General features: G+C 44.1%; 1 protein-coding gene across 7 annotated transcripts in view; it reads right to left on the bottom strand.

The window, feature by feature from the left end:
- psd3l (pleckstrin and Sec7 domain containing 3, like) overlaps positions 1 to 26,951 on the bottom strand; it is a 398,930-nt gene that overhangs the window by 72,361 nt on the left and 299,618 nt on the right. Inside the window, exon 1 of one of the 7 annotated variants that reach the window (XM_059653226.1) lies at positions 829 to 1,369. The exons of the other annotated variants lie outside the window; for them this stretch is intronic. Within the exon in view, the coding sequence (XP_059509209.1) occupies positions 829 to 993 (165 nt within the window). The 5' untranslated portion in view covers positions 994 to 1,369. Of the gene's footprint in view, positions 1 to 828; positions 1,370 to 26,951 lie in introns of those variants that run through there. 7 annotated transcript variants of the gene reach the window in all.

A 26,951-nucleotide genomic window follows, 5' to 3' on the forward strand; every position in this document is an offset into this window, starting at 1 on the left:
TGAGAGTCAGTGCTAGAGGTGCAAAGGCAAGTCATAAAATCATCAGTAATAAATCCATCAGCATATGAAACAGATTAAAGAATCAGACCGTAGCACAAGCCATTCCGCAGCAGAACTGCTTACAAAAAGGAAAGGTAATTTTAAAGTAAATTACCTTAAAAAGGTAAATAGTAAACCATCCACACCCAAAAAAAATACACATTGAACACAGCAAACTATCTCAGGCAGAATCTCTAGGGTAATTTAGGCTTCCTGAGGGGAAATTTAGATGCCCAATTAAAGGAATCAATTCAATATAACACAACACATAGAAGCATTGCTTTATGTCCTATATCACACAACACTGCATTTTTTTAAACTGAGATACAGTGCTTCATGTTTCAAAGAGATGTGCCAATATCAAAGATTAAATCATATTTCTTTTCTACTGTGAATAATGAGTCCTGCCACTTCCTTTATTAAACACATAATAAGAACATTTAAATAATGTAATTCTAGCATGTTTTTGCCTTAAATCAAATGCAGCAGTTGGTTAAGGAAGCTGATCACCCAGACCGAAACGGTTGTGTTTTGTCATCACATTTGTGGCACAGAGAAAGCTCAACAGAGAAAAATAACAAGGAGCAGTCCACAGTCGAGAAACAGAAATCAGAAGCAGAAAATTCTATGTGGGTATGAAAGGATACAATTGACAAATACACTAATCATGTTCACATTGCAGTGAAAAGCAGTGAAGTAAAAACCCATACTGCCCTCAAACACTATGCTTGTAAAGTGGGATGCTATTTGTATTTTTTCTCTCCCTGTCTCTCTCTCTCTCTCTCATACCTTGCCCGATGAAGGGTGGGCAGCTGAAAATTCGGATGAGTAGGAGGTCTTCAATGACTTGGATCGGCGAGGCTGGTGTCTCAACTCGTCTCGTTGGTATCTCACCGAGCCGCCGCTCTGTACCCGGACCTTGCCGGTTCCTTGCACACTGTTCACGCCAATCATTTCCTCGAGGGCACTCGGTGGTCTGATGGGCAAAGGGGATTAGGAAGAACCCGGGCGACTGTCTTCAAAATTCACAAGCTCAGCAATCAGCATCTGCTGGAGGAGTCAGCCTCAGCAGCACAAGCGTCTTCCAGCTTCAAAAGGAGAAGTGTGCCTGCCTTTTGCTCACAATTTCCTACATTGTTTGGATTTGGACTGATCATTTCAGGGTAGGCTCACATCTAGGGCTGCAAGTCACACACACACTCTCACACACAAAAAAAACCATCCCCTGAATGGTCCGAGCCAATGGCAAGGGGCCAGGCAAGCGGTTCATTTATATTCTAAATAGCAAACACGACTGTTTCTCTATCCTTGAACTGCAGGCTCATTAAAGGTAGGCAGTGAGATCCCACTTATAAAAGATTATAGTAGACCATCAGCTACATATTGGGAACTAAATTGAGACCGAATTAGGTAATGAGTGTGCGCAAGTGAAAACAAAAACATGAACCATGTTTCAATCTGACATTCTGAAAATAGTTAAGGGACATTCCGGATGTGATTACGGGCATATATCAGCAGCTTTGTTCAAACTATCAGTTTTAGCACAGCCCCTGTTATGGGGAAATGTGCTGTCTGAAAGCACCAGCGTGGCTCCCAAAGATAGATGATTATTGCACATTTTTATCTTCATTTCCTTTCTGAGTCTTATGGCATTGCTAACTGAAAAAGGTGCTCACCCAGACTACATCTTTCAGACATGCTGACAGCCGATTGTGATTTTCTTTCCACAAGTTTATTTTTATGGTTTGGAAACATTGTGCATTTTATTCAATAGCAGAAATTGGGTGTTTCATTTTTTGTGTCTAAAACGAATTTTCCCCAAAAGATTTTTCTCTCGTCAAACCCCCAACTTTCCTGACCCTGTTTCTCTGCAACTTCCCAAGGGAGTACAACAGCAGCACAGAGGGGGAGGTAACTAGTTTATTAGTGCAACAGTTCAAACTGTTTGAGTGTGGGGACATGTTTGATACAGGAGCACGTCTTTTCCTGTCTGTCACTCCCAAATATTCATGGGAAAACACACGTGCGAATTCTCCGGGAGTATTATGATCTGGAATGCACTAACCAGAAGGGAGGCAGAGGTACATTCAATCACTGCTTTCCATTTTTGATTGCAGAGTCATAGAGTAGCACAGCACAGAAACAGAGATAATGGGAACTGCAGATGCTGGAGAATCCAAGATAATAAAGTGTAAAGCTGGATGAACACAGCAGGCCCAGCAGCATCTCAGGAGCACAAAAGCTGATGTTTCAGGCCTAGGCCCTTCATCAGAGAGGGGGATGGGGTGAGGGTTCTGGAATAAATAGGGAGCGAGGGGGATGCAGACCAAACATGGAGAGAAAAGAAGATAGGTGGAGAGGAGAGTATAGGTGGGGAGGTAGGGAGGGGATAGGTCAGTCCAGGGAAGACAGACAGGCCAAGGAGGTGGGATGAGGTTAGCAGGTAGGAGATGGAGGTGCGGCTTGGGGTGGGAGGAAGGGATGGGTAAGAGGAAGAACAGGTTAGGGAGGCAGAGATAGGCTGGACTGGTTATGCTCTTTGGTTCAACCTGTCCATGCCAACCAGATATCCGAAATTAATCCAGTCCCATTTGCCAGATTTGGCCTTCAAAACCCTTCCTATTCGAATACCTATCGGATGCTTTGCAAATGTTGTAATTGTACCAGCCTCTGCAACTTCATCTGACAGTTCAAACTACACACACACCACCCTCTGTGTGAAAGTGTTGCCGCTTTGGAAACCTTTTAGATCTTTCCCCACTCACCTTAAAACTATGACATCTAATTTGGATTCCCCTGTCCCGGGGAGAAAAACCTTGGCTATTCACCCTATCCATGCCCCTCATTATTTTATAAGCCTCTGTACAGTTACCCCTCAGCCTCTAACACTCCAGGGAAAATAGCTCCTGTCTATTCAGTCTCTCCCTGTAGCTCAAACCCTCCAGCCCTGACAACATTCTTATAAATCTTTGCTAAAGCCTTTCAAGCTTAACAACATCGCTCCTAGAGCAGAGAGACCAGAACTGAATGCAGTATTCCAAAAAATGACCTATACTCACTGCACTGAACAATAAAAGCAAGCACACCAAACACCTTCACTATCCTGTCTACCTGTGATTCCACTCTCAAGGAACTATGAACCTGCACTCCAAGGTCTCTTTGTTCTCAGTTTCAGAAAGGAATTAGAAAAGCACCTCATGCACAAACAAGTTTGCAGGGCTATGGAGAAAGGGTCCAGCTAAACTGTTCTTGCAGAGGAGCCTGAAAGGGATCTGACAGACTAAATGTGCCGTAAACATTTTATGAGTCAATGGTTCAATGATTCCATGATTAACTTCTAGCATTTGCTGCTGATACTACAGGAATGGTGCAATATTGTAGTCTGCAAGTGGTGGCAAGGGTCTCTACTGCACTAATACCAAGTTCAGATACATTTTAATAATTCAAATACATTTTCTCTCTCTCTCTCTCTCTCTCTCTCTCTCTCTCCCCCTTCCTCCCTCCAGGGGAGGGGAAGGGCAGGAATTTCATGCAAAGCTGCTAAATGCTCAGTTACCAATTCTGAACGAAACAAAAATAAAAATCTACAACTTATTTAAGATCAAGCAAGATGTTTTTATTCAACCTCTATCTGACTGTCAGCAGGTCCTTTTCTTTATGGCTACCCTCATCTCCAATTCTTTTGGCACAGGCAGCAACCATTTGGCATGCTGCAAGGGTCAATGAATCTAGTTGTCAAAATGATCAACAACTCCATTTCTGTAGTGCCTTTACTTGAGGAGTAACATCCGATGCTTGGCTCAACAGTGCAGATACAGGGAAGGTGCTTCCCCTGAGCAGGCCCTTCTAGAACCAGGTAAATTGTAGGCCATTTAGGACTGATATAAGAATACCCTGTGATGTAGAAAACAGAAACAGGCATATGCTATTCAGCCCTTCAAGCCTGCTCTGCTATTTCAGTATGATCTTGGCTGATCATCCGAACTAGGTCCGACTTATCTATACCTATTCATCTCCTTAGTCCCATGAACTATATCTATCTTCATCGTGAAGAGTATTCAATGCTGTGGCCCCAACCACTTTCTGTGGCAAAGACTTCCACAGGTCACCACTCTCTGGGTGAAGACATCCGGGGCAGCACAGTGGCTCTGCGGTTAGCACTGCTGCCTCACAGCACCAGGGACCCGGGTTTGATTCCACCCTCAGGCGACTGTCCGTGTGGAGTTTGCACATTCTCCCCGTGTCTGCGTGGGTTTCCTCCGGTTTCCTCCAACAGTCCAAATATGTGCATGCTAGGTGGGTTAGCCGTGCTAAATTGCCCGTAGTGTTCAGGAATGTGTAGATTAGGTGGGTTATAGCATGGTGGGTCTGAGTGGGATGCTTTGAGGTTTGGTGTGGACTGGTTGGGCTGAAGGGCCTGTTTCCACACTGTCAAGATGCTATGATTTCTCTTCATCTCTGTCCTAAATAGCCTACCCTGTATCTTTGGATTGTGGACTCCCCAGTCTTTAGGGACATCCTTCCCATGCTTACACTGCCTCGTCCTGGTAGAATTATATAGGTTTCTATGAGATTCCCCTTCATTCTTTCAAACTTCAATGAATATAATCCTAACCGATCCAATCTCTCTTTATACATCAGGCTGTCCACCCCAGGAGTCAGCCTGGTAAATCTCTGCTGCACTCCCTCTATTGTGGTAACATCCTTCCTCAGATAAAGAAACCAAAACTGCACACAATACACCACATGTAGCCTCATCAGGGCCTGTACAGGAGGAATTTTTTTGCACTCAGTAAGGGGTAAATCTTTGGAAACTTTCCCTATCCTAGATGGCAGTGAATACACAACTGCTGAGAATATTCAAGATGGTCATAGATAGGGTGTTTGGTACGCTTGTCTTCATTGCTTAGACCTTTGAGTGTAGGAATTAGGACGTCATGATGAGTTTGTACAGGACGATGGTGAGGACTCTTGTAGAGTACTGTCAAGCTCGGGTCGTCCTAGGAAGGATGTTCTTAAAAAAAGTTTAGAAAAGATTTACCAGGATGTTGCCAGGAATAGAGGGCTTGACTTTTAAGTGGAGGCTACATAGGTTGGGACATTTTCCACTGGAGAGCAGGAGGTTGAGGGGTGACCTTGTAGAGATTTATAAAATCATGAGGAGCATGGATAAGGTGAATGACAGCTGTCTTTTCCCTTGGGTTGGGGATTTCAAGACTTTGAAGGGTGAGAGGTGAAACATTTAAAAAAGACAAGGCACAACATTTTTTTGACACCAAGTGGCCCACGTGCATATTGAACTTCCAGAGGAAGTGGTGGCTGAGGGTATAGTTACAATGTTTAAAAGACATTTGAATGAGAACATGAATAAGAAATTTTTGGAGGGATACGAGCCAAGCGTAGGCAGGCAGGTTTAGATTGGGATTATGGTCGACATGGACTGGTTGGATCAAAGGGTGTATGACACTATGACATTGTATTAGGAAAATAGTGCAAAGGCAGAAGATGGGCCATGATCTCGATGAATGATGGAGCAGGCACAAGGGGCTGTATGGCATTCTCCTGCTCCCGTTTCCTACTTTTCAATTCCAATGGAATTCACAAACCTACAATCAGACAAAAATGGATGCAAGCCAAGGAACATGGTATTTAGACAGCAGCTTAAAGCTAGGAGAGGCAAAAGCCATTAAAGGAGGGAGTGTTAGAGTGTGGAGCCTAGATGGCTGAAGGGATGGTTACCAATGGTTGGCAGAGAGGGAGAATGGCCGAAGAGGCAGAGGAATGGAATCAAGTTGAGCAATAGTCTCATGGCATTATTGCTGGTCTATTAATCCAGAGACCCAAGAAACATTCTGGGGATCTGTGTTCAAATCCTGCTGTGAGAGGTGGTGGTATCTGAATTCAATTTAAAACAAAACCTGGAATAAAGAGTAAATTGATGACCATGAAGTCACAGTCAATTGTCAGGAAAAACCAACCTGGTTCACTTATGTCCTTCGGGGAAGGAAACTGCCATCCTTACCCAGTCCAGACTACATGCAACTCCAGACTCCAGACTCCCAAAAATGTGGTTGACTCTTAACCGTGCTCTGGGTAATTAGGGACGGACGATAAAATGCTGGCCTGGCCAGTGAGACCCTTAACCCATCGAATTTTTTAAAATGAACCAGGGAGCTGATCGCTGAGCTATGACACGTTTTAACACAAGAATGAGAATTTTAACTTGGAGGCATTGCAGAGCTGTGGGATTTGTGTAAATTGGCAAGGACAGGTGAGCAAAACCTGGTGCAAGTTAGGATTTGGACAGTAGAGCGATGGATCACTTCTAAGGAGGGTGGAGGACTGAACAATAATCAGAACTACTCCAAGTCTCAAGGTGAAAAGGGCATTAACGGGGGACTGATTTAGTGCAGATGGGCTGAGATACCAGTATGTGTAGGTGGTCTGTGCGCTGGAAAGAATACAAGATCAGAAAACTGAATTCCAGGGGACACTGAGGCTGCTGACAGTCTGATTCTGTTACAGACAGTGACCAGGAAAAGGACAAAAAGATTGGGCGTTGCTTAAGATGTTCTGACTACAATCTGACAACCAAGTGAGGGCAATCCCATTAAGAGGGAGAAGGAAAAACATTGCAGGATGGTGTGGTTGACCGTAGCAAAGGTCGCAAAGAAGCCAAGGACTGGGGAGACAGGGTGATGACAGCTTTTGCAGCACTGTGGCAGCAGGCCGAACCCAAGTAGAGAATTTCAAATATGGAGCAGTGAAACAGACAACAGCGTTTTGAGAAGGAACAACTCATTTAAAGATCTTGGAGATGATGGTGGTTTTCTAGAACAGGGTGGGGAGGGGACTATGGTTGAGGTTGGGTTTACTGAGAAAGGGCTGGTGACAGTAGTTTTGAAGTGGAGGAAACAATTACACTGTTAGCTAACATAGAGACTAGAAAGAAAAGTTTCAAGGTCAGTAATCCAGCGCAATTAGGGAGAAGGAAACGGGTGATTTTTCCAAGGTGCATATCATGTGGATACTGAATCTACACTGTGGGACTTGAATAGTGTAAACGTGATCATCACAGAATTGTTACATTGTAAAAGAAAGCCATTCGGGCCATCATGTCTGCACCAACTCTCTGAATGTGCAGTGCCATTTCCCCTGCCTTCTGCCCATTACCCCACACATTGTTTCTTTGCAGACAGGACAGCAAAATGGCTGAGTGGTTTGCAGTGATGTCTCACTGTCCCGGGCACCTGGCTTTAATTCTAGCCTTGGGCGATTGTAAATATGGGTTTCTGCTGGGATGTTCAGATTCCTCCCACAGACCAAAGATGTGCATATTAGGTGGATCAGACATGCTAAATTGTCCAGGGATGTGTTGGTTAGGTGGATTAACTGTGGGATATGCAAGGATAGAGTACGGGGATGGGTCTGGGTGGGATGTTCTTCGGAGAGCTGGTGTGGACTCAATGGGCCAAATTGCTTGCTTCCACACTGTAGGGATTCTATGAAATAAAAAAGTCCAGTTCCCTTTTGAATTTGACTATTGAACTGGTCTAATCCACACTCCTAAGCAGTGCATTCAGGACCCTGTAATACCTCACTGCGTGGAAAAGCATTGTCTCACGTCACTTTTGCTGCTTTTGCTAATTACTTACAATTTGTGAAGGTAATGGAATTTTGCCTTCAGAAAATATGAAGGGGCTGGATTCAAAAAAGTAGGGAAGTGTTGTTATGACTGCACTGAGTATTGACGAGGCCATTCCTGAACTGCCGAGTACAATTTTGGCTTCCCAAATCTCATAAAGGATATCCTGGCATTAGACGCAGTTCCAGAGAGATTCATGAGGCTGATCCTTAGGATTAAGAATGCGTCATCCTGGTAAATCCTGCACGGTCTCCAGCACAGTTACATCTATCTGATAATGTGGATTCTAGGAGGGTGTGCTACACTCTAGTAGTGACCTGGCCAACTTTTTATACAGTTCCAGTATTAAACTCTATGCCTCGACTAAAAAAGGCAGGTGTCCTGTATAACTTCTAAGCACTTTATCTACCTATCCTACTATTATAAGGAACTGGAGGACATCCACACCAACGTTCCTCAGACCTTAACATTCATCTCACATAGCCTTGGCTTCTTCATCCTGCCCAAGTGAATAAGCTCACACTTAAGACTCAAAGTCATACAGTTGTACAGCACGGAAACAGACCTTCAGTCCACTTGACACTGATCAGGCCATCTGACCAGCCTGTTCATATTCTGCTGTAATCTAAGGCTATCGTGCTCACTATTTATTGGCCTATCAGTCTTTGTATCAGCCATAAACTACCTGAGCAAACCTCCTACACAAGACCAAAACCACAAACAGCAAGGCACCCGACACTGAGGAAAGGTCACCGGACTCAAAACATTAACTCGGATTTATTCTTTCTAGATGTTGCCAGACCTGCTGAGCTTTTCCAGCAACTTCCGTTTTGTGTTCCTGATTTACAACATCCACCGTTCCTTCGGTTTTACCCAATACTAATCGCTGCAGTACACCATTTGGCACAGGCTTCCAGTCACATAAATACCACTCGACCATCAACCTCTGCTTCTTGTCATTATGGTCAATTCTGGACCCAATTTTCCAAGTTTCCTTGGATCCTACAGGATCTTACCTTTGCTGTCTGTCCCCCATGCAGGACCTGATGAAAAGCCTTGCCAAATTCCAAGTAATCTATGTGGTGAGTTGTGGTATCAATAAAGCATTTAATGAGCACTAATCTCCCTGAATTAGCAACTCAGAAATTTGTCTTGCCATCAGTCAATGTATAAAAGATGCAACAAGTTACTTCCAACACTGAGATAGTCCTCACAGGACTTCTCGTCTGATCCTCCCACAAAATTCACAATAACCCACGTCATTCAGACCCTTTGAATTCCAACCACGTTTTCTCCTGTGCTTCTCCTTCTCCATCATCTTGTAAATGGAATGGCTTTCCCCAACTAAACTATCCCGGTCGGTCATGACTTTGAACACCAGATACTGATTTACAATTCACAGAACCAAATTTGTTGCAGATAATTTTAATAACCTCAACCAGGTGATTGACTTTTATACAGACTTTTTTTAAACATGCTTATATCTTTTCAAAATAGTGAGCATCCTGACACAATGTTGCATGGTTCACCAATTCTGACACCTTAGTGAAATCAATGTGTTAGTTTGAGATGGTTGTCATTACAATGTGTCCGCACTTTACCTTCAGTATGCTTGCACAGTCTTGGAAAAGCCCTAAATCACCCCAGTCCATGACATCATTGTACCAAACACAACTTTAAATAGTTCAATGTAGAACTTCCCCTTTCTTCATTTTGAAGAGCACATAAATGGAAGGGGTGGAGGGACAAAAAGAAATTCATAGACACCTCCCTTTGCAGCTCAATAATTCATTATGCTTTCCATTAATTCAGTATATAGTCTATGGCCTTCATAGGTCATGTACACAACTATCATGGAACAATGGGAGAGTTTTAATGGGCTGCTCTAATATGAAGACAGCAAGTCACCAGCTCAGTGAGATGGCTTTACAGACACTGTCAACGATGAAAGGTTTATTCAACATCAAGACACTGCAAGAACGCATTATTACCTTCAACTCAATCAAGCAGGCCCCAGATTAATTACAGGGGTGGCAAGGCTGCACATTCAAGTTAGAATCAAAGAAGCCCTGCAGTAAGGAAGTAGGCCATTCAGCCCATCAGATCGGCACCGACCCGGCGAAGAACATCCTGTCCTTGTAAACTTGCATTTCCCATGATTAATCTGCATAGCACACACACCCCTGGACACTATGGACAATTTAGCGTGGCCAGTCCACCTAGCCTGCACATCAGAGCACCCGGAGAAAACCCAGTCACTGGGAGAATGTACAAATTCTGCACAGACAGTGGCCCAAGAGTGGAATCATACCTGGGCCCCTTGCGCTGTGAAGCAACAGTGCTGACCACTGGGCTGCCATGTCGTCCCATGAAGGAGACTGGCACGCAGAGTGGTCTGTTTAGGTATTTAATTGGTCTGCGTCTGTAACTGGTTACACTGGATACACCGCATAGAATGAGGCCATTCAGCCAGCACGGTGTCTGCTCTACTCAAGCTTCCTGCAATTGTTCTTCTCTAAATCTATCATGATAATCCTCAACTCCCATTCTCCCGACGTGCCTGTTGAACTCTCCCTAAATTCACTACTTGGCTTCAGTCATAGAGCGATCGATTCGTAGCACGGAAACAGACCCTTCGGCCCAACTCACCCATGTTGAGCAGATATCCTATATAAATCTGGTCTCATTTGCCAGCGTTTGGCCCGTATCCCTCTAAAGCTTTCCTATCCATATACCCATCCAGATGCCTTTTAAATGTTGTAATTGTACCAGCCTCCAGCACTTTCTCTGGCAGCTCATTCCAATGGATACACTACCCTCTGCGTGAAAAAGTTGCCCCCAAGTTCCCTTTTATATCTTTCCCCTCTCACCTTCAACCTATTTCCTATACTTTTGGAAAAAGACCTAGTCTAATTACACTACCCATGCCCCCCATGATTTTATAAACCTCTACACGGTCATCCCTCAGCCTCCAACACTCGAGGAAAAATAGTCCCAGCCGATTCAGCCTCACCCTCATAGCTCAGTCAGCTACTGATTTCCACATTCTCACCACTTGTGTTTCGGGGAAACATGTTTCCTCCAAATTCCCAATTGGATTTCTTGATGACTATCATATATTGATGGCCACTAGTCTTGCTCTTCCTCAGAAATGGTAACATTCTCTCTGCAGCTGCTCAATCAAGATTTTTTGTAATTATTCGAAATCAGTTAGGCTATCAGTTTGCTTTGTACATTTCTGGGGGATAAAGAAACCCAGGAAACCAATTCTTTTTCAGCACTCATACATTTCTGGTATCATCCTTTAAATCTTCTCTGAGCCCTCTCCAGGCCTGTACATCCATTCTATAATAAGGTGAGCAGAACTGCTGACAGTAATGAGATCTAGTGTTTAAAAAAAAAATGCTTAATAAGGGTTTTTGGTATAAATGCCTGACTTTTTGGGAATTTATTCCTATACTTCTTGGAATAAAGTCTAGTGCTTACTTTACGATTTAGAGCATTCTTGACATGACACTAACTTGAGAAGTTGTTTGGAATCAAGGAAAACTTCCATTTCACTCTGGTGTATGATGAAACAAGTCCAAGGCTGGATCTGCACTCCTTGTTACAGGTGAAGCAGTTGGTGACAGGAGAGGGGGGGGGGGGGGGCAACGTTCAGATTTTCACACCCTCCTTCCACACGTGGCACTGTCAGAGAATGGGTGGTACCTTGGCACAGTGCTACAGTGAACTGTACTTCACGATAAAACATCAGATTGTGAAGGACCCATTCAGAGAATATTTGGGGCTTAAGCTGCCAGCAAGTAAAAATGTCAATCATTGGACTCCAGATATTTTCTGTGGAAGCTGTTCAGAGATGTTATTACACACTTAGCATCATAGAGTCCTACAGCACAGAGACAGGCCCTTCAGCCCAATCTAGTCCATGTTGACCAAAATGTCCTCCCACCTAACCCCATTGCCCTGCACTTGGCCCATATCCTTCTAAATCCTTCTTGTTCACGTATTTGTCCAAACTCCGTTCAAATGTTATTTACGTACCTGCCTTAACCACTTCTGCTGGCAGCTCATTCCATATACGTACCATCCTCTGTGTAAAAAAGTTGCCCCTTAGGTCCCCATGTATTCTTTCCCCTCTAATGTTAAACTGATGCCCTCTAGTCCTTGACTCCCCAAACTTGGGAAAAAGACTGAGTGCATTTACCCTATCTACACCTCTTCTGATGTTATATACCTCTAAGATATCCCCTCAGTCTCCTATTCTCCAAAAGAAAAACGTCCCAACTTGTCCAGCCTCTCCCTATAACTCAGTCCCTCAAGTCCTGGCAACATCCTTGTAAACTTCTTCTGCACTCTTTCCAGTTCAACAACATCCTTCCTATAGCCAGGTGGCCAAAATTAACACAATACAACTTCCTACCTTCTCTACTGATGAAGGCCAGTTTGCCAAAAGCCTTCTTCACTGCCCTGTCTACCTGTGACTCCACTTTCAGAGAGCTGTGCACCTGAACTCCAAGGACCCTGTCTTCCACTACACTTCTTAAGGCCCTACCATTCACAATGAAACTCCTACCTGGATTTGACTTTCCAAAGTGCAACATCTCACACTAATCCATATGAAACTCCATTTGCCATTTCTCAGTCCAATTCCCCAGCTGATCAAGATCCTGTTGCAATTTCTGATAATCTTCCTCACTGTCCATGACATTGCCTATTTTAGTGATCCACAAGCTTACTAATCATGCCATGTACATTCTCATCCAAATCATCAATGTAGATAACAAACAGTAATGGGCTTAGCACTGACCCCGAGACACACCACTAGTCACAGGTCTCCAGTCCAACAAGCATCCTTCCACTATTACTCTCTGCTTCCTACTATCAAGCCAATTGTGTATCCAGTTTGCCAGCTTTCCCTGGATTCCATGCGATCTAACTTTCCAGAGCAGCCTACCATGTGGAACCTTATCAAAGGCCTTACTGAAATCCACACAGACTACATCTACTGCCCTGTCATCATTAACCTTCCTGATCACTTCAGCAAAGAACTCTAGCAAATTTAGGAGGCATGGCCTCCCACGCCCAAAGCCATGGTGACTACTCCTAATCAAACCCTGTCTTTCAAAATACATGTATACATTATCCCTCAGAACGTTTTCCAGTAACTTAACTACCACAGAGGTGAGGCCTACTGGTCTATAATTCCCAGGTTTTTCTTTGCAGTCCGTCTTGAATAAGGGCACAACATTCATTACCCTCCAGTCTTCCGGGACCTCATCCGTGGCTAACGATGATGCAAGTATATCAGCCAGGGCCTCCACAATTTCTACTGTAACCACTTGCAGGGTTCTTGGATATATCTGGTCAGGACCAGGAGATTTATCCACTTTCATACATTCTAATACTGCCAACATCTTCTCTACTGTGATATGGACTGTCCCCAAGATATTGCCACTAACTTCCCCAAGTTCCCAAGTCGTCATGTCTTTCTCTATAGTAAACACAGTAGAGAAATATTCATTGAGGACCTGACCCATCTCCTGCGGTTCCACAGACACATGTCCACTTTGGTCCTCGAGAGGTCCTATTCTCTCTCTAGTCGTGCTTTTTCCTTTAATATACTCAAAGAATCTCTTTGGATTCACCCTAATCTTTTCAAAGCAATCTCATGCCCCCTTCTCACCTCCTGATTTCCTTTTTCAGTAGTCGCTATGTATCTCCTGGGATTCCCTTTGTCCCAGATGCCTATACCTGAGCCCAAACTGCAGAGACAGCAAGAACGACAGATGCTGGAGTCAGAGATAACACAGTGTGGAGCTGGAGGAACACAGCAGACCAGGCAGCATCAGAGGAGCAGGAAAGTTAACATTTCTGGTTGGGATCCTTCTTCTACATCAACTTTCCTGTGCCTCCAATGCTGCCTGACCTGCTGTGTTCCTCCAGCTCCACACTGTTATCCCAGAGTCATACCTCCTTCTTTCTGTTCAAAGCCTCAATGTCTCTTGTCATGTATGGTTCCCTACTCCTGCCAACCTTGCCCTTCACCCTCACAGAAACATATAGACCTTGAGCTCTAGCTATCACACTTTTAAAGGCTTCCCACTTGCCAGAAGTTCCTGTTGCCTGCAAACTATTAATCAACCCCTGTAAGTTCCTGTCTAATTTCATCAAAATTCACCTTGCCCCAATTTAGAACCTGAACCTATGGAGTGGTTCTGTCCTTCTCCGTAACTATTTTAAAATTCATAGAACTATGGTCAGTGGTTCCAAAGTGCTCCCCCACTGTCACCTGTCCTGCCCTATTTCCCAACAGCAATTTGAGTTTTGCCCCTTCCCATGTGAGGCCCTTGATGTAATGTTTGAAAAAACTTTACTGAACACATTTAACAAATTCCACCCCATCTAAGCCCTTGACACTACAGTAGTCCCGGACAGTGTTAGGAAAATTAAAATCCCCCACTATGACAATCCTACTGCTACTACAAGTCTCCCCAATTGCCCTGCATGCATGTCCCTCTATTTCCCGTTGACTATTTGGGTGCCTCTCGGAGAACACCAATAACATCAGCATCCCCTTCTTATTTTTTAGCTCCACCCACAAAGCCTCTCTGGATGATCCCTCAGTTATTTTGTCTTTGACTAATGCAGTGATACTTCCCTTTATCAAAAAATACAACTCTCCCTCCCCTCTTTCCTTCACCTATGTCCCACCTAAAGCACCTGTACCCTGGAACATTAAGCTGCAAGTCCTGACCCTCCCTTAGCCAGGTTTCTGTAATGGCTATAATATCGCAGCCCCACATACCGATCCAAGCCCTGAGTTCATCAGCCTTACCTGTCAGCCTTTTGCATTGAAGTAGATGCAATTTAATCCAACAGGCATTCCTCGCTCTCTGCCTTGTTCCATCCTGACCTGTCTCCACAACTAGCTATTTCTGATTACTGTATCTCCTTCCAGCCTCACACTTGCCTCCCTGCTGTTGAGGATCCCATACTCCCTAACCCCATCAATCTAGTTTAAAATCTCCCTTCTAGAGCAGGTGGGACTTGAACCCAGGCCTTCTGGCTGAGGAGTACAGACCCCACTACTGCTGCCACCACCCTTAATCTACAGTTTCTATCTAAAATAGAAATACTGCCTAAATTTGCCTCATTACCAACAGGAAGCCTGGCTGTCAACCTCACTCTCATGTGACTGCTGACTGTATCTAGGAGGATGGGCCCACTGCACCACGAGATGGTGCCCTTCAGTTCCAATGCCAGAGGATACCAGGGTTACTCCTCCTGGTAGTAATCAAATGTGACTGCCTGTCATTTTGCAAAGCATCCGCAAATCTTCTTAACCACAATCTGTGTCCTGCCCTTAGCAACAAGGGAGCCTACTGCTGGCTTTGGGAAATAACATTGAAGGCACGGTTGAAAGCATTGGATACCTTGGACCTCCTAAATTCACCTGAGTGAGGCAAAAAAAAGAAACTTAGTCCAAATTGTCTGGCAGCAGTTGAAATGAACACTGAACGAAAACAAAGTTGCTGGAAAAGCTTAGCAAGTCTGGCAGCATCTGCGAAGAAGAAAACAGAATTAATGTTTCGGGTCTGGTGACCCTTCCTCAGAACACTGAACTACCACCCCCCACTTCCCTCCCCCTCTCCGCTGCGTCTACTCAGCCTTAACGAACATATCATTTTAATGCCATTGTAAGGTCATTTGCAAAATTAATTAGGAATCACAATTAATGGTTGACCAGCCAAATTAAATATCAACAAACCAGGGACTATCTAGTCACCTGAGAAAATCAATGACTGCTCACAGTTTGTTACTGCATCCTCATTTTCAGTTACTGATAAATTATCTTACGTATAAGACAGGCACGTGACTGCATTCGGAGCAAGAACTGTTCGTTCCTGTCCTGCTCTTCAATACAAATCAATCCTGACAAAACTCTTGGAATTTTTGTTTTTAAAATGCCATTAAAAGATATGGTTTCTATTCACGAGCTCAAGAGTTAAATTGTGGCCTTCCTCTTCAGAGGGGATCAATCACACTGAACAAAAATGGCATTTCAGAACAGACCGTAGCTCAGTTAGATGCTAATCTTGCCTTTTATTTCTTTCAGAAGTGTTTCTTCAAAATATATGGCCTTTTATGACAGCATTTAACTTTCCATAAGTTAGATTCCCCTTTTTTATAATCACTGTACTTTTTATGTACCAAGATTTACGAATCCACTTCCCATATTTTTGATAGTCACAAAGTCCATTCTGGATTCTTGTCAAGGTCTTGTGATCTGCAGCAAACTCCACAAATACCTTTGTCCCACCAACTTCCCCCTCCCCAAACTAATTTTCCTGCAACTTATTCCAAATCCTTCTTTTGCAGTGCTGGAAATGTAAACTGGAAGTAAATGTTCACGCAGGCCAATGTTCACCCCAACTATTATACAGGTTCAGTGTTCTGAGGGTCATCAGACCCGAAACGTAACTCTATTTTCTCCTTCACAGATGCTGCAAGACCAGCTGAGCTTTTCCAGCAACTTTGTTCTTGTTCAGTGTTGATTTCAACTGCCACCAGACAGTTTGGACTAAGACATAACAAGGTGTAGAGCTGGATGAACACAGCAGACCAAGCAACATCAGAGGAGCAGGAAAGCCGATGTTTTGGGTCTACACCCTTCTTCAGACTTTTTCTGAAGAAGGGTCTAGCGCCGAAACGTCAGCCTTCTGCTCCTCTGATGCTGCTTGGCCTGCTGCGTTCATCCAGCTCTACATCTTGTTATCTCAGATTCTCCAGCATTTGCAGTTCCTACTATCTCTGAAACAATTTGAACCAAGTCTCTTTTTTGCCTCATTCCGGTGATTATAAGAGGCCCAATGTATCCATTGCTTTCGACAATGTCTTCAATGTTATTTCCCAAAACCAACACTAGGCTCCCTTATTGCCAAGGGCAGGACACACAGATTGTAGTTAAGAAGATTTTGTGGATGCTTTACGAAATAACAGGCAGTCATATTTGATTCGCACTGCAATAGCTCCTCCTACACATCTTTTCTTTCAATCCAGCAACCGATTCTTCCAAGACTGGAAAATCACATTACTCAAATGAACATCAGGACCAGCTTTCAAATTGGAATATTGCTCCTTTCAAAGTCTCTGCCCATGTGCTTAAAGAGGTGTCAGTTTGCACTCAACGCTAACACTTCACACGTCAGTCAGGGGGTTGCATGTTCAAATCCCACTCCAGAAACTAAAGTATAAAATCTAGATGAACAGTGGGGCCTGGTTTCAGCCAAGTGACGTCAAACAAAATAGTTGGCCACTTATCTCAGTGCTATTGGCTGTCAAATTTGCCTGTAAAAAGAGAGATCTGACTTCTAAAATAATTTGGATGGGATAAAATGGCTGATGTATAAATGCGAGGTTCTTCTCTTAAAAAGGATTGCAAATGCTGAATAAAGCAAATTAAAAACAATAGCACTTTCTTTCCCATAATCTCAGAAGTCCGCAGCAAGATTATAAGAATTACACAATGTGCCTGAAGCCTAGCTATAATTGAATCTTGTGGCCCTGCTCATGGGGAACGGTACACAGCAGGACTCAGTTGATTAGCACAAAAGCATATTTCGGTACTCCTGTCACTATCTCACAGCAGCTTCACTGAGCATGTTATTTGAGGCTATAGCGCAATTCCTCTGCTGAAGATTTTGTGTTTCCAGTCGTCCAAATCTCATGTCACGGAGGTCTGTTACTACTCATTCCCGAGTTTGAAGAGCTAGTTTCTGCTTCTTTTGAATGCTGCCCCCACATTTTACCAGTGGAAGCAGTTGCCCATTTGAGGCAAAGAAGCTATAGATAGTACAGAAGGTTCTTGCAGATGGCTCAATACAGGCAGTTCCCCTCGTGGTTCAACTTCAACTAAAAAGTGTAAACTCACTCATCTTCTCCCATACACAATAACTAACCCCCTCAAACACGCTGTCCTCTTCCCATAACACCACACCGGCAAACTAATGAAGAAGCTATGCTGGAGATCTAGAAATGAATCATGTTATTGATTAGGTTTTCATATCAGTGCTGTGCTTGGCAAATGACTGTAAATGTAAAACCTGTTCAAAATCAAACCCATTCTGCAAATGGTCATTTTCTATAGACCTTAAGCTCCACGCACAATATGGTGTACTGAAGTCTTTAAAAGAATTCTATTGTCACAAATCACTGAAAACAATGAGTGCTGGGTGCACTCTCCATGAATAAATAAGACTCTCAATGCGACTGATTTCACTCCTTCATTGTCAGCTTGTTGGCTAGCAAGGCTGGAGTATTTCTAATATCGGAAAGTTTTCTGAATGCGCCACAGCATCACTGAACTACACTATTTCCATTACAATTTGAGGCACTGCTGCACTGTCAGAGACCCTGCCCATCCCTTTGAAGGATCAACTGACTATCATGTTGTTCTTCAACAAATCACAGCACTTTTACAACACAAGGAGTCCGTTCAGCCCATCGTGCCTGCACCAGCTCTATTACCTATCTCCTGCCTTTTCCCCATATCCCTGCACACTGTTATTATCCACAATCATTCAAAGCTCTCTTGAATGACTCAACTAAAATCTGTCTCCACAATACTTCCAGCAGGTGCATTCCACCTCCCAACTACTCGCTGTGCGAAAATGGTTTTTTTCTCACATCACCCCAGCTTTCATTGCACATCACTTTAAATCCATGGTTTCTTGTTCTAGTTTCTTTTACAAGCACTGTGTCTCACATATTCCTGAGCCTTTTCCAATGCCTCAGAACCCACGCTGAGATTTCTGGTTGGAGGTCTGAGCGGGGGTTTGGGGCGCGGTGGTGTGGAATCAGACATTTAATTCAGGCGAAATATTTTGCAAAAGTAATGTCCTTTTCTTGCTGTCAATTCTTTTGTCTGGAAATGGCAATTTCTATAATTATGGGATGTTGGTCAGACTGTCCAGTCACCTGTGAGAGCCAATGATTGCTCACAGCTTGTTACTGCATCTTCACTTCAGTTCCTCACATTAGCCTGTATATTGAAAATGCATTTGACTCCATCAGTGGTATCCATGGTTACTGCTACATGTCACTCATGTTAATATTGTATTCCATTCTATTTGCGCCTGCGTTTTTTGTTCTTTGGAGATGCATGATTTATAACTTTATCATATGCTGATTTACATCAACAATTAGAGAAGGAAGAGGGGGACATAAGGGACAGGGAGAACGGAGAGCGCAAGAGCGAGAGAGAGAACAAATGTGTGGTTGTATATACATATATGCATGCTCTATCCGATATATACAAAACCATAATATTTACATCAGTTGCTCAATATTATGGTTCAGGGAGACCTTGTTGTTCCCTGGTGAAATAAACTCAATTTCCTTCAATTTAAACAAAAACATAATGTAAAATATGAAGCTAATGACCAATAAATCATGTTAATTGATCGCTGCCTATTACCGATGCACATTCAAGCAAAAACAAATGGCTAGTATCTACAAAACATCTGAGAGAAAGGGGAGCAAAAGGTATTTGTTCTCAATCAGAGGATACAGGAGGAGGTTACAAAATGTTTGTTTTCAGTTTATCGGGATTATCATGAATCCCAGGGCTGCTATAGGTCATCTAAATCCCATAAATTCCTCAAAAATCAATTGTAGCCTGTGCGCTCACTCCCTAGGGAACAGGGGAAAGTGACATTTTTATCAAGCAGCAGACCAAATAAATATTAAACATCTGATACGCTCCTGTTGTAGATCATGTAATTGTGTGCAATGCAATTGCGCGTTTACACCACCACTTGGGAGGTGATACATTTGAGCAAATCATTACTGAATCTTAACCTCAATCACCAGAGGTATCGGTCCAACACCATCCCCTTACTGGGCCACTGCAGCTAGCGCACAGCCCCAGTAAATGATGCAAACTCCACACACAAGGCAATGTCAGTTAGTAACCCTCTCGACCCCAAGTCAGAAGGTTGTACATGCTGAATCCCACAACAATCCAGGCTAACACTCCAATGACATACTGATGGAGTGCTGCACTACCTTAAGGGCTGACTTTCAGATGAGACATTAAACCAAAGCCCCAATTCATGTAGGTGTAAATGCTATTTGAAAAATAGCAAATGGAGCGATCTCTGGTCCTCTAACCAATATTTATCCCTCAACCAAGCTCACAAAGAACAACTACCCAGTCATTATCACATTATGGGAGTGTGTGCAAATTGTCTGCAAATACAATAGCGCAAAGCACTTTGGGACACCCACTGGTCAGGAAAAGTGCATAATAACTGAAAAGCTTTCTTTCTTTACCGAGGAGCAAGTTTATAAAATCCCTCAGGAGCCTCAACATCCCTCACACACGCCAAGTGGCACCAATGCCCAAATCTTTTGTGGCATGGTAATCACAGTCAGAATGCCCTGCCACTCATACTTTGTGCCCCAATGAAGGTCAGCAGCATTTCCAGGCTAGTCTTGCGATGCCAAGGTCTTCTGAAATGAAGAGGCAGTCTTCTATGAGAAACCTACTTTGCAGAGCTGAGCTGTCATGCTGGTAGAGGGTGTTGGATTTGGGGGAAGTGGGACAGTTCCATGTCATAATCCCTTTGTCCAGCACCAGTTGCCGTTATCAAGCGTCTTCATTCCCTAACACACTAGGACCCTCTGAGACAATTAAACAGCCTCTTAGTGTGTTAATCAAATTGGATTGGCTCAGTTGGCTGGACCCTGGTTTGCGATGATGAATGAGCGAACAGGTGAGTGAACCGGTGAAAATGTTGGCATTTGGGAAGATTGGGGTTAGGGTGAGCCAGTTGAATGGGTAGGGTGACAGCAGAGGAGCTCAATGGGGTGGCACGGTGGCTCAGTGGTTAGCACTGCTGCCTCACAGTGCCAGGGACCCAGGTTCAATTCCAGCCTTGGGCGACTGTCTGTGTGGAGTTTGCATATTCTCCCTGCATCTCCGTGGGTTTCCTCCGGGTGCTCTGGTTTCCTCCCACAGTCCAAAGACGTGCAGGGGAGGTGGAATGGCCATGGGAAATTGCCCGTAGTGTTCAGGGAGGTGTAGATTAGGTGGGTTATAGGGGGATGGGCCTGGGTGGGATGCTCTGAGGTTTAGTGTGGACTTGTTGGGCCGAAGGGCCTGTTTCCACACTGTAGGGATTCAAGCGGGTGAGGTCGGTCACCGTGTCAGCAGGGAGTTGGGGCATCAGGGGCCGGAGTTGGAAGGGAGTGAGTGTGTTGGGAGGATAAAGGGGAAGTCAGGGATCGGGTCAAGTGATGGGTGGGGTGTGCTCAAGAGAGACGAGTCAGAATGGAGTCAGTGACGGGAGGCATCAATGGGTTTTGTTCAAGGAGTCACTGTGAGAATAAGGGGGCTAGTTGTACAGTTAAACAACATATTTTTCATCTAACATTTCCTGAATAGCTATCCAAGTAAGTGTGCCTGAACTGTCTGACATCTCCAATTCTCACTCAGAGTTGGAGATATTCACAGGGGGTCCAGGGGAACAGGAGAATGAGCCATTGGTATTTTCAACTTTGCAGAAGAGTCAGTGCATTGTGACCTGTGAGGGATGCCAAAGCACACACCTCTGGTCATATTCCGGTCTCCAACTTTTTGGAGACCGCAAGATCTCAACTTAAGTCACTCAAAACCATGATCATTTCAAGCCCAAATACAGTCACATCAGGCAGAGCTTTCAAGATTGGTGTTCTTGGTGAAGTGGTATGAGGCTTGACATCTTACTCTCCAAATTGGCCTTGATTTTCAAAAAATTATTCTTTCTTGGAACGGATATTGCTGGTTGGGCCAGCATTTCTGACCCATCCCTAATTGCCCTTGAGACAGCGGTTATGAGCTCTTTCTTGAACTACCTCAGTCTGTGAGGAGTAGGTACACTCAGTGCTGTTAGCCCTCATGGGTTCTCACCTTCACACAGAACACCCGCCCCAACATACCTTCACAACAAAAGCACGGCACTATAGCTTTAACATAACAAATTTCAAGGGTATAAATATAGACAAAAGAACAGCTTTAGACCTTGAGGTCTTTAACCAGTGAGAAGGGATTCAGTTTGTGGCGGTCCACTGTGAAACTTACTGTAAGGAAATGGTAGGCTGACAGAGAGCACATCACTTTTACTCAGAGATAATAAAGACTGCAGATGCTAGAATCGGAGACAACACAGGGTGGAGCCGGAGGGACACAGGTCAGACAGCAGCAGAGGAACAGGCAAGTCATAAAACCTGAAGGAGGGACCCGACCCGAAACGACAGCATTCCTGCTCCTCTGATGCTGCCTGATCTGCTGTGTCCCTCCAGCTCAACACTGTGTTATCTCACCTTTACTCAACCTTGTATACATCCCAGTCTCAGAGCCTGTAGGCTGTATGACTGTACGACTGACTTGAGAAGGCTAAGTCCCTCTAAAGACATTTTCACCTGCAACCCAAGGACCATTAATAAAAAAAGGCGATAAACATAAGTGTGGCATCTCTGTAACAGAGGTAGGAGCATCTGTGATTTAAGCAAATGCTGCGCTCATTTACCAGCATGATACTCATTGTGCAATGTAGTGAGCACACAGTCATCATGTGGCTGATTTCTCTCGATGGATCCTTAAACTAAAGCTCAATGAAGGTAAACGGTATTTCTCATTTCTTCAAAGCAAATCAGACAAGAATGGAGTCACAAATAAGTGGGAGGTGCAAACCATAAAGTTTTCCCGACAGGACACTAAAGTTTGAGGAATTCAAGCCATTCTGTAACTAACTCAGCAACTGTGAACTAATTCATGGCCCTGAATCATTCATGGGATTGTTTAAGACAGTGGGAAATTAGTGACAGGGGATAAGGGCTATTAATCATTCTCAAGCTGCCTTAGCTCTGAAGGAAAAGGGGACAGAGCAGGCATCAGTCATAAGCTACAGCCTTACAACAGACAGGAATTAAAATATATTACAGATGGCTTGTGCCACATGCCTCTGAGGGACTGAAGGAGATAAGCAACAAACTGTGAGAATGGCAGAAACATCTATCACCCCACATTTCAGTCTTTGCTTGGTGAAAGGCTACCCATTCAGGCAAAAGATTTCCAGCAATGTTTGGGACAACAGGGCTGAGGATGAGCAAATCAATTTAGTCTGAGTGTGGTGCAAGCCCCTGCCTTCTCCTTCCATGTGGCATCTCCTGACACCAAATTTACTGAATTGTGTCAGCTTCCACTCAGCACGAACTCAGTCCAGGGGCTATTAACCAATGATGTATTTTTTTTTAAAAAAAGGCAGAGTACTACTGAAATAAAGAACGACTGCAGAATTCCAAGAATCTGAGGGACTGAGGTGTTCTCCAGCATGAGACACAAGGAAGTGGTATGCAGGTACAGCAAGTAATTAGGAACATTAATAGTTAATAAGAGAGGGACCGAACATAAGAGGTGAGAATTTACACTTCAGTTATACAGGGCATTAGTAAGATCATAACTGCTTACTGCGTTCAGGTTTGGTCTGGTTGTTTAAGGTAGAATGTATTACAGGAGGTTTGGTGGAGTTGCAGTGGAGGTTTACCAGACTGATGCATGGAATAAGTGGGTTGTCTTATGAGGAATGGGTAAACAGACTGGACTTTAGACACTGACGATTAGAAGGGAGAAGGATGACTTGGGGTCAAGGTTGCACAGTCCAACTCGTCCATGCTGACTAGATGTCCCAATCTGATCTAGTCCCATTTGGCCCTTGTCTCTCTAAATCCTTCCTAATCATCCAGATGTCTTTTCAGTGTTGTAATTGTACCAGCCCCCACTGCTTCCTCTGGCAGGTCAGTCCATACACGCACCACCCTCTGCGTGAAAAAAGTTGCCTCTCAGGTCTTCAAATCTTTCCCCTCTCATCTTAAACCTACGCCCCCTAGTTTTGGACTTCCCAGCGTAGGAAAAGTACCTTGAATCTTTACCCTATCTAGGCCCCTCACGATTATATAAACCTCTATAAGGTCACCCCTCAGCCTCTGACGCTCCAGGGAAAAAAGCCCCAGCCTATGCAGCCTCTCCCTATAACTCAAACCCTCTGGTCCCAGTGACATCCTTGTAAATCTTTTCTGAACTCTTTCCAGTTTAACGAAAAAAAATGGAGACCAGGATTGACTGCAGTATTCTAAAAGTGGCCACATCAATATTCTGTACAGCCGCAACATGACATCCCAACTCTAGTACTCATTGCCATGACAAATAAAGGCAAGCATACCCAACAACTTCTTCTCTATCCTGTCCACCTGGGAGTCCACTTTCACTTGACTGAAGCATACAAAGATCCTTAACGGTCTCGACAAGGAGGGCCTGTGAAAGTACATTGCTTTCTTGCGGATGAGTACAGAACTAGGGGCCACTGCATTAAAATTAGGGATCATCCTCTTAGGAGAGAGATGAAGAGAAATCTTTTTGCCTCAGAGGGTTGGGTTACTTTGGAACTCGGTGCCTCAAAGTGATGGAATCATTGAATGTTTTTAAGGTGGAGGTAGATAAGTTCAAATTAGGCAAGGGAATCAAAGTTAGCCCAGAGTAGATGGGAATGTGGAATCTGAAGCATAAACTGATCAGCCATGAAAGGTGCAGCAGGCTCAAAAGGGGCCGAATGGCCTACTTCTGTTCCTCATTCATAGTTTATGTTCATGTAATAGTTGAGTTCCGACAGAATCTAGGAAACCCGAATAGGTAGGGAGTGGGATACCAGCAAACTGACCTTTCCACCTTGTTACAGAGTTAATCAGATCAGCGTGCATCTCTGTGATAAAATATCTGCTGCTTCAAAACGTCCCCGATAGCTCCAGCCTTTACCTCAAGAAAGAATAATGCGAACATTCCCTGTGATCAAAGCCCCTGCTTTCTCCTCAGAGAAATAATGGGAATTTAGAGAAAAACAGGTCTATGCCCTTGCTCCTTGAATAACCTGATCTCCGTGTGGGTGAAGGAAAACAGATGGCTCCCACCGTTCTCCTGTTCAACTAAATGTGTCACGCTACAAGAGGGCTCATCTGTTTTAGCCAGTTGGATGGTTATTGGGCAGCAATCTGTTCGCTCGCAGGAAGAGTTGCTTCCAAAATGGGTGGGGGGGGGGGTGGGGGGAATAAAAGTACGTTCGAAGGAAAACACAGCATACACTTCAACTGATTAATATCTGCACAATATCTGAGGGACTGCTGTGCTGTCAGAGGTAACACCATCAGGTGAGGAATTACACCTCCAACCGACCACCCCTTCAAGTGAATGGAATTAATATCATGCTGCTCTTTACAGAACAATTACAGTGCAGGAGGAGGCTATTCGGCCCATTGTGCCTGCACTGGTCTCCATTTCCTAGCACCAAGCCTCCCAGAAGGGATACATACAGCAAATGGCAGAACCCCCAAGAACACAGAGGGTCCAAGTGGCGACACAAGTAGATAAGGTGGTCAGGAAAGTGTACTGTTTGGCTCGGCCTCATCGGTTTGGGCAGGGGATATAAGAACGGGCAAGACAGTGGTAAGATTCGGAATATTGTGTATAGTTCTGGTTGCCACACTACCAGAAGGACGTTAGGGATTTGGAGAGGGTGCAGAAACAGTTTACCAGGATGTTGCCTGGTGTAGAAGGTATTAACTATGAGGAGAAATTGACAAACGTGGCCTGTTTTCACTTGAATGTCAGGGGCTATGGGGCAACCTGATAGAAGTTTACACAATTATGCCATGCATGGATAGAAAGGATATTTGAAGTCTTTTTCCCTGGTTAGAAATGTCAATTACTAGGTTTAGGCTAAACAGGAGTAAATTTAGAGATGTCAGAGGCGATTTTTCTTTTTAAAAACTCCGAGAGTGCTAAATGCCTGGAATGTGCTATCAGGGGAGGTGGTAGAAGCAGATACAATAGCGATGTTCAAGAAGCACCTTGACAAATACATGAATAAACAAGGAATAGAGGGTTATGGACCACATGGAGGTAAAAGGCTTTTAGTTTAAAAAGGACATCTTGGAGGCCCAACTATTTTTAGCTGCTTCATCAATGACATTCCCTCTGTCTAAGATCAGAAGTGGGGATGTGCAGCACCACTTGTGACTTCTCAGATACTAAAGCAGGCCATGTTCAAATGCAACAAGACCTGGACAATACCCAGGCTTGGAGTGACAAATGACAAGTAACATTCACGCCAGACAAATGCCAGGCTATGACTATCTCCAATAAAGGCACAGACAAGCAATTCAGCCTCTGCTTCTTGAAATTCAGTGGTGTTAACACCACCAAATCTCTCGCTATCAACATCCTTGGAGTTACATTAAACAAAAGAACTGCGGATGCTGGAAATCAGAAAAAGAAACAAAGTGTTGGAAAAATTTAGCAGGTCTGGCAGCATCTGTGGAGCAGGTCAGAGGCTAGGAATATTGCAGTTAGGAACTCACCTCCTGACTCCCTGAAAAATACCCACCATCTACAAGGCACAAGTCAGGAGTGTGATGGAATACTCCCCACTTTCCTGAACAAGTGCAACGCCAACAATACTTAAGCAGCTCGAAGTCTCACAGGACAAAACAGCCCGCTTGATTGGTACCACATCCAGCAGTATCCACTCCCTCCACCACTGACGCTCAGTAGCAGCAGTGTGTACTATCTACAAGATGCACTGCAGAAATTCACCAAAGATCCTCAGACAGCACCTTGCAAATCCACGACCACTTCCATCTGGAAGGACAAGGGCAGCAGATATATGGGAACACCACATGCAAGTTCCCCTCCAAGCCACTCACCATCCTGACTTGGAAATATATCACTGTTCCTTCACTGTGGCTGGGTCAAAATTCTGAAATTCCCTTCCACATCCCACGAATGAATAAAAAGGAGCGTCATCGGTTGGCATAGGCTTGGAAGGCCGTGGGGCTTGTTTCTGGACTGTACTGATCTTTGCTCCTGCCTTTTCTTCATCTTTTTGCACACCATTACCATCCAAATAACCATCCAATGGGCTCCAGAATGCCTCAATTGAACTCACCTCTGCCACATTACCAGACAGTGTGTTTCATACACTAACAACTCACTGTGTGGATAAAAAATTTCTCTCACATCACTCTTGCATCTGTTGCACGTTACTTGAGATCAATGTCCTCTCATTCTTGCTTTTTTCCTCAACAGAACACCCGTGATTTTGAAAGCCTCAATCCATTTTCCACTCGGCCGCCTTCTCTCAAAAGGAAGCTCGAACTTGTTCAATCTGTCCGT

Source organism: Stegostoma tigrinum, chromosome 1 (assembly GCF_030684315.1).
Source record: "Stegostoma tigrinum isolate sSteTig4 chromosome 1, sSteTig4.hap1, whole genome shotgun sequence".
Lineage (NCBI taxonomy): Eukaryota > Metazoa > Chordata > Chondrichthyes > Orectolobiformes > Stegostomatidae > Stegostoma > Stegostoma tigrinum.